Below are 8671 nucleotides of genomic sequence, written 5' to 3' on the forward strand. Positions count from 1 at the left end.
TAATTCTGCCTAGGCAATGATCCCATGAGCTGAGCCTTTAGCTCAATTATAACCCAACTGCTCTGCTAATGATAACAGTTCTTTCTTCAGTTTTAAACTAGAGGGCTACCATGTAAAAATAGTTGCACCCTGCATGTCAACTACACACTCTAATTTAGTTTCTTTCCTCTAGGTTTCCTTTTGAGAAGGAGTTCACGCAGCAATGTCAAAACTTATAGAAGGCCGGCAACGAGAACAGAGTTCAGTTATGATAAGAAGAAGCAAATTAACAAGGTGCATGAAGATCCAGATCCGCCCTGCTTCTTCTTTTTCGTCCGAGAGGGCTTTGGAGAACTGGAGGAAGCTATCTGCTGCCCTCAAGAAGCCTAAAAGGCGACGGTTTCTCTTCAATCCCGCAGCTCGCTTCCGTTGGGTCAGCACCTCGATCTGTTCCTCTCCATATCCATCTCTGAGTTTCTTTAAGTTCCCGTCACAGTACATTTTCGTCTCCAATTTTGATTTACCAGAGCTCAAATTTACAATCCTCTTTCAAAAGACTGAAAGAGGTGACGTCATTTGTTTAGAAGAAGCTCTGAACTCCTTCAGTTGAAAGTATAATTTACCAAGGAATGCATCATGCCGGAGTGGCGCATCATGTGATGTTCCTGGACATGGCAATCACCGATTGTGGTAGGGGAGCTTCCTATAAAGAACTAGCTCAGATGAAGTACACTCAAATATCTATGTATATAATGTAGGAGCAATATAATGGTCTAATACTGGATGATGTGCTACAATAAACTCCTGTTTAGAACTACCAGGTGAAGAAAAAAACCAATATAATGGTCTAATACTGGATGATGTGCCCATCAACAAGATGTGAAGTTTTCTAGTAGTTACATAATTAGGAGTCTTCTAACAGTAGGACATGTATCCTGCTGGCCTTCTGAACCTTGGAACGTTCCTGCAGCGTATTTGAAAGTGAAAAATTATAATATGCATAAAAAATATCATTTGACTAACAGAAAGCAAAGAAGTAAGAGGACCATACCCATATCCATGCGCGAATAGAAGTATGAGGGTACATAAGGGCCCCTGAAGTGGTAACCCATATACGGATTGTTACGTCCAGAGCGGAATTGCTTGTATCCGGGAACACTCTTAGGCAAAACCTAGGGATATATTACACAATTAACAAACACTTGCAATAATGATATAACAGAAAGCAATATTCAAGACCAATAATCTAACTGGTTACTGGTGTTAATGTATTTCTTACTTCTCTGGTTGTTTCAATAGATTCACACAACAACAATAAACAAGGAGCAGAGAGCAAATAGAGGATTACCTTCAACGGCCTTCCATGCAACTCAGATTCATTCAGAGCGAGAGCCTCTTGAACAGCTTCTGCTTCCGGGAATTCCACATAAGCAAAACCCTTTGGTTGGCCACATTTATCTGTCAGCATAGTCACCCTGTTAACTGTGCGATATGATTCGAAATGCTGCTGTACTTCTTCAGGTGTACATGCATAAGCAACCTGAAAAACATAATTTCATCCAGTTTGAAGCCAGAGTCAGCGGAGGAGACAACATACAACACAACATATAAAAAACAGGAAGTGCATTAACAAGAAGAAATAGCACATTTTGGATGAGTTTTGGGACAGCATAAAAACTGTTTATTGTAGTGTTGAAGTAGGTAAAAAAACTAACATTAACATGTGTCTATCAAGCTGGGAAAAGTTCTTTTATACCTAATGCACAGCCACAGATACACACAGATATAAAATTACAAAATTCATTTCTCTTTTGAGCTTATGAAAACCTATTCAAATAATTAGCATTCTAGTTACTAGTACCTTCTATTCTAGACAGCCTCACCGCCCTCATTCACTTACCCAACATTCAATGATTTAATCCATTAGGCCAGCAAAGACACTAGGGAATCTGCCGTACATTCTCACTGTTAGTCTAAATTGGGCTAATGGAATTTTTTTTTTCCCGAATTGGTTCAACTCAAAACACTGTTACTCACTTACTCTACATTGTAACAATGATGCGACAGATTACATGGACCACCCTAAATCTACATTGTAACATATCCAGCGCCTAGACACAGAGACGTTGCGGAGCAACAATGAGCCTGTGATCATTGTACGATAAACGGTCAAACCAAGACTCTCAAGGGGCATATGATACCCATCCACACAAGTGTAAAGTATACATACAACTTAAGTGAGTAGTTCAGTTGAGGTACTTAACAAAGGTTGAAACCTTTTAATCTTATTACAAAAGTACATAAGCGAAACCAAACTGCAAGGATTCACAAAAACAGTCATACAATTGAAGAGAAACCAAACATTCATCCATCACACTCAACATGAAAAAGTCAAGGATTAACAAACCAAGCATATATCTGAAGAGAAACTAAATGTTAACGGGCTAATCGAAATTGGAACTGGCCAAACTATGAGAGGCAAAGAGCCCTCATCCCTTCAGATTATTCCAAAAGCAACATCAGAAATTTTGTTAACAGTGGCAGCACAAATCTTAACTAATATTATGAGATATAGTCAATCACCAAAAAAAAACCTAAACTAATTGAATCTGCATCAAGAAAAATGCAAAACAGAGAAGCTAAGCAACAGTCAAGTACAATTCATACCCAGACTCTGGTGTCGCCGTGGCTCCATTCTAATCGAATCTCAGTCTGAATTTCCCTCTCGGAGATCAAACTCCCATCGACTGCAATTAGGACTAAGGGATGAGTGCGAACTCAGACTAAGCAAAAACCCGCTAAAGGAATGGTCATACGATACCTGAAAGAGAAAGATTTTTCCCACAAACGACATGTCGTGTGTTGCTGCTCTTGAAGGTTAACCGCCACATCAGCGTCAATGCCTGCCATCCGGACCGTCCACGCTGCACATCGGCGCCAAATCAAAGAAAGCGATCTACATCGGAATCCATGGCTGCTCCGGCCTGTTCCAGACGCAAAAAATAATAATAAAAAAAAACTGAAAAAAAGAAAAAAAGAACCAAAAAGAACGAGAAAGAAACCAAGAGGCGGCGGATATGGAGGATTCAGGCGAGGCGAAGCAGTTTCTGGCCGGAAAATTCAAAAAATCACAGAGATTGTGATTTATGCTGACGCCGGAAATTTAAGCAAGAAATCGAACACAATTAAGAGAGATAGAGAGGGAAAGAGAGATGAGTTCAGAAAGAAAGTGAGGTGGCCCTGTATGCCACAATACCCAAGAAGACGACAAAGAAGACGATGATGATCACAGAGATTGTGACTATCTTGCTGATGGTGGTCGTCGGAGTCGAAGACTGCTGCTTGGCGAGCTTCTTGGCCTTTCTCTCTGCTTTTCTGCGTAGTGGTCTTGTGTCTCTTTTACTTGCTCCGTAACGGGAAGCTTTTTCGAAGGGAGAGAGAATGACAGTGAGAGATGAGAGGGAAGAGGGCAGTGGAAATTGGGGAAATGGGTCCGTATTTATAAGAAGTGAGCTCCGTCTTGAAAAGAAAGAAAAAAAAGGAGTAAAATGATATATATTGAATTATGGGACGTGACAGTCCATATATGTGACAATCACTTAGTCGTGACTTCTTATTACACTTACGAGTTTTTGAGTTAGGTCCAATGTGAGAAATGAAACAGAGCATGACAAATCGCGGCTATAAACAATCTCGAAAATCAAGATGTTTTTATATTATAAAAAAAAAAACCTAATTAAAATAGATGAGCTACGAGGACATCTTTAGTTACAATGTCTTAGAGAAGAGCTCCCGAAAAAGATCAAAGAACTTTATTTTCCTAAATAGTTTAACAAGTAGCATTGTGTCCAAGATTTGCAATCCTACCAGCAACAAGTTTGCCTCCCTATAAACATGGGAGAAGGAAATACTTTCAAAGTTATCCGCCAAATTTCTGATATCTTAGATCAATTGAGGAGCCTCCAAGGAGGCTATTAAGTGCCGCTAACAGCATCGGTGACTAGTTTGGAGTCACCCTCCACTTCTAGATGGTTGTAGCCTTTTTACAGCGCCATTTTTAAACAATCACGAAGAGCACGAGCTTCAGCTATAGGAGAATGTAGTCTCCTGAGTTAATACCTACAATAGCTAGGGGTCTTCCAAAGCAATCTCATAAAACAAAACCACCAACTATAAAATTATTTTGCGTGTCAAACTCTCCTCTATAACTTCCAAAGAACTCTCCTCTATAACTTCGAGAGCAATCTCTTAACTCAAATTCATTCCTAAATCATACAGATGAAGTACAAACCAAATTCATGGGATGTATACCCAAAACCAAACACAAATTCAAAAATAAATGGGTCTTCTGCCCATTTAAATCCAAATGCCGGAACATACATGTGGTTTGATCCCACCAAGGGTATGTAGGTAATCTAAAACCAAATCTATCCAGATACAACCGCGTCCAAAACAAAAAATCAAATCAAAGCCTTACTCAAATCACCAGTTCACTTACACCAAATTTGTCCCCAAACACTACTCGTACGCGTATTGCAAAATCAAAGCCCTCTAACAAGCCATTCACTTGTTGGAGGTCTTGAACTACGAATGGCTTGATTTCTTTTTAAGGGTACGTAGGCAACCCATTCAAATATCCGGGTAACAACATCTCATCCACATTTTGCTTTCTTCATATAAAAATAGAATAAAAGGGTGTTTTCCTATATTGATGGAATCTAATTAAGAGACATTATGCCTTGAATCGGTTGACCCGAAATAATTAAAACTCTATTCACAAAATAAATACGAGAGAAATTATGTTTGGTGACATTTTCACTCACTATATATAATTTTTTTTATTTCTTATGTTTAGGTATATATGAACAATGCACAAGACACGTATATATATTAGGGTTTTTCTTTCTTTCCTTTCTCACAGTAAAATAATGTAATAAATAAGAGTTCTTCTATTGTTTGTTCAGAATGTGCTGGACTTGATTATTGTCATGTAGCACGTGGTTCAGTTATTATCCCCCCCATGTTACATAATAAATGGAACAAGACGCGAGGCTAAGTCTCTTAGTTATGCTAATTTCCAAACTGTTTAATCATCATAGGTGGTTGAGTTTGTAAGAGCATTGATGTGGAATTCTCTTACTCAGTTTCAAATCCCCCCGACTTTAACTGGAATTAAATCTTCAATTTATTCTTGATGGCCAAGGGGAGGAAAGCGTTCTGAAATGACTCTTCTATGCGGATTAGTCTTTGGGCGGATACCGTCGTTGACACTCTCAACAAAGGATAAAGATCCTCTCATTGGCTGCAGGGGCGTAGGGAAGGGGGGGTCAAGGGGTTCAGCTGACCTCCCTCACATTTTCTATTAGGTCATATTGTTATCTAATTTGTCAGTTGAAATGTGATGTTGGTACTATTTTGACCATTCTAACTAATTAAAGAAAAGTTTGGCATATAAAATATTAATTACAATAATCAATTTGGACAGAGGAGTGTTCAACTCCTCACGTGTGTTTGATACGTGTGGCTCTCTTATTTTTTTTTAATATAGGTTTCTAATCCGAATCAATGATTGATTGCATCTCCCTTTAATATTACAATTAAAACATATTCCTAGTATTTTTTTTTGTCTTTTTAATTAATATGTTTTCATAATCAATCAATTATTGTGATTGATTTCTCGTGCACCTCTATATAAACAGTTTTAGTAGCTTCTTTACGTATTTCTTTTTGTTATCCTTCAATAAATTTTTCCCTATCGTCAACAACCTTCATAATTAAAAACTTGCAATTATGAATGTTTTAGTTTTATTGGAAAAGTATCGTAAGATAAAAGCAGCAGAACAGTCGACTCCATCTGAAGCTCCTCCAAAATTTTCAAATATGAGCAATCGTCGAGGACAATTATAATTACTTTAGGGAGATTTGCTATTTTATTTAGCTTTTGTTTTCAAAGTATTCTAATGATTTATAAGTTTTTATATTATTCAATAAAAATTATATTTTTATTTTGTGTGGCATTATTGTTTAAACTCTTGACCCTTCTACTTGTGGTTTCTGGCTACGCCACTGATTGGCTGGTACCTGGTAATTGGTCTTGGTTATCCTTAGCTTTCAATCTCAACCATTAATGACATATTTGAGGGCTAATAAGACTCCACATCAGCGAAAACTATAATAAAGGGCAATGTTTTTCTTTTTCTCACAGCTAGCAACACTAATGTCGTTCACATTTTCCTTCTTTTTCCCCCTTCATTGTCTTCCTCACATTCATCTGATCATCCCCTGCCACCGAGAAATTGGAAACAATGAAAGCTGAAACAATTAATTGCAAACCAAAAGAATACAATAGAGATACTTAGAACTAGATACATATTCACCATACCCAGTATCTCACCTCTACTTAATCATAAAATCTTAGACTTTTATATGATAAGAAATCAAATTTCACCGAGATACCTCAACTGTGAAAGGGAGGGGTTGACTTGGGCAAAGCATATTTATCCAGATTCTTGATTTGGCCAAAGCTCGTGTTCTTTGGAGCTAATTAATCTCATTGGAAGACCTAATAAACTCGACTTTGTTTACATTGTTCATCCCACAGATTTTTTGCCCTCGATAGAGTTGCGACCCACGATCTCTATCTTTTGCAGAGTTTTACCCGTCTTGTCGTTCATCTTTGCAAGCCAATATGCTATCAGAATTTTTACCCAGCAGCCGGTGTCGGTGAGTACATGCATCTTACCAGTTGTAGGCGATTCAGAAAGTCATCCAAATCCTTTATGAATATAAGCATATATCGTGGAAGATTTTAATTTGGGTAGAGCCGGATTTTGATTTTGTTGGGTTTTTAAGATTTGTTTTGTTTGTTATTATTGCTGATAATAATCCCTTGTTAATAGGGACGTGTAGTTAGTGTTTTACTAATTCTTGTAATCATGTACCACGCTTTAGAGTAGTGGAAGTGTGGGCTGCAGTTTCCCTTCTGTTTGTTTTTGAAAGGCTATATATGCCTAAGTTTCTAAGATAATGAATATTGAGGTATTCTCCCAAAACAGTGTTGTTTTCTTGAGTATTTGGGTTCAACAATTCTGGTATCAGAGCCCTTAACGGGGCCTGATCAAAAGGGGGGAACGAGAGAAGAGAGATAGAGTTGAGAAAAGAAAAGAAAGACAGTGTTGTGAAAATACAGATTAGGGCATGGCAGAGAACAATTTTGTTCAACCAGCCATACCAAAGTTCGATGGTTTCTATGACCATTGGGCAATGATGATGGAAAATCTCTTGCGTTCGAAGGATTACTGGTCTTTGGTGGAAGTTGGAATCCCAGCGGCAGCAGCAACTGGAGTTGAAGAGACAGATGCCCAATGAAAGGTTAGAGAAGATACTAAAGTAAAAGACTTGGAGGTAAAAAACTATCTGTTTCAAGCCATTAACAGAACAATAATGGATACCATCTTAGACAAGGCGACTGTAAAGGGAATTTGGGACTCCATGAGACAGAAGTACCAAGGATCCACAAAGGTTAGAAGAGCCCAACTGAAGGCACTCAGAAGGGAATTTGAGATTCTGGGAATGAGAGAAGGGGAGAAGGTGGATGAATACTTCGCTCACACACTCACCATCGCGAACAAGATGAAGGCACATGGCGAGAGAATGGAACAATTGGTGATAGTCGAAAAGATCTTAAGGTCTATGACTCCTAAATTTGATTATATGGTGTGTTCGATAGAGGAGTCTAACAATCTTACAACCATGACCATTGATGAACTCCAAAGCAGTCTTCTGGTGCATGAACAACGTATGATTGGTCACAGTGGAGATGAACATGTACTGAAGGCAACTCTTGAAGATAATTTTGCAGCTAGAGGAAGAGGCCGTGGAGGATTTCGAGGACGGGGAAGAGGCAGAGGCAGACAAGGTTTCAACAAAGCCTTGATCGAATGTTGTAAGTGTCATAAGCTAGGACACTTTCAAGATGAGTTCCCTAGTTGGGAAAAGCGGGTGAAGTACACTGAACTTGAAGAGGAGGAGGAGTTATTGCTCATGGCTTATGTGGAGGAAAACAAATCAAGTAGGGAGGATGTGTGGTTCTTGGACAGTGGTTGTAGCAATCACATGTGCGGAAACAAGAGATGGTTTTCTACAATTGATGAAGGTTTTCGGCATGCAGTGAAGCTAGGCAACAACACAAGGATGTCAGTGATGGGAAATGGCAACATCAAGCTTCAAGTCCATGGTTTAACTCAGGTAATTAGTGATGTGTATTACGTTCCTGAGTTAAGAAATAATTTGTTGAGCATAGGTCAGTTGCAAGAGAGAGGATTGGCTATCCTCATTCAAGATGGAGTGTGTCAAGTTTACCATCGGAGAAAGGTGTAACCATGCATACCCCTATGTCTGCTAACAGAATGTTTGTGATTCTCACAAAAATAATGCTCACTGACTCCACATGCCTGCAAGTAGCATCCGATGATCTAGCATACCTGTGGCATTGTCAGTTTGGTCACTTGAACTACAAGGGGTTAAGGACTTTACATTACAAAAAGATGGTGAGAGGATTACCTTCATTCAAAACTCCAACAAAGACTTGTGTGAATTGCCTAGTGGGAAAGCAAAGAAGAGATTCATTCCCAAAAAGAAGCTTATGGAGAGCCACTCAAAAGCTACAATTGGTGCATGCAGACATTTGCGG

At 38.7% G+C, this 8671-nt stretch overlaps 1 protein-coding gene and 1 pseudogene across 2 annotated transcripts; one reads left to right on the plus strand and one right to left on the minus strand.

Annotated features, from left to right (window-relative positions):
* Nucleotides 1-599: 599 nt before the first annotated feature.
* On the minus strand, nucleotides 600-3333 carry LOC101305051 (annotated as a pseudogene). The gene is made up of 5 exons (XR_184291.1): nucleotides 2801-3333; nucleotides 2647-2726; nucleotides 1328-1519; nucleotides 1031-1151; nucleotides 600-943 (listed from the first exon to the last, which is right to left on the minus strand). The product of XR_184291.1 is annotated as an RNA-binding protein 34-like (transcript).
* Nucleotides 3334-7422: 4089 nt separating this feature from the next.
* On the plus strand, nucleotides 7423-8358 carry LOC101303107. Its single transcript, XM_004296035.1, has one exon. It carries the CDS (start codon nucleotides 7423-7425, stop codon nucleotides 8356-8358), a length of 936 nt encoding a protein of 311 aa, XP_004296083.1.
* Nucleotides 8359-8671: the final 313 nt, after the last annotated feature.

This window comes from Fragaria vesca, linkage group LG3 (genome assembly GCF_000184155.1).
Source record: "Fragaria vesca subsp. vesca linkage group LG3, FraVesHawaii_1.0, whole genome shotgun sequence".
Lineage (NCBI taxonomy): Eukaryota > Viridiplantae > Streptophyta > Magnoliopsida > Rosales > Rosaceae > Fragaria > Fragaria vesca.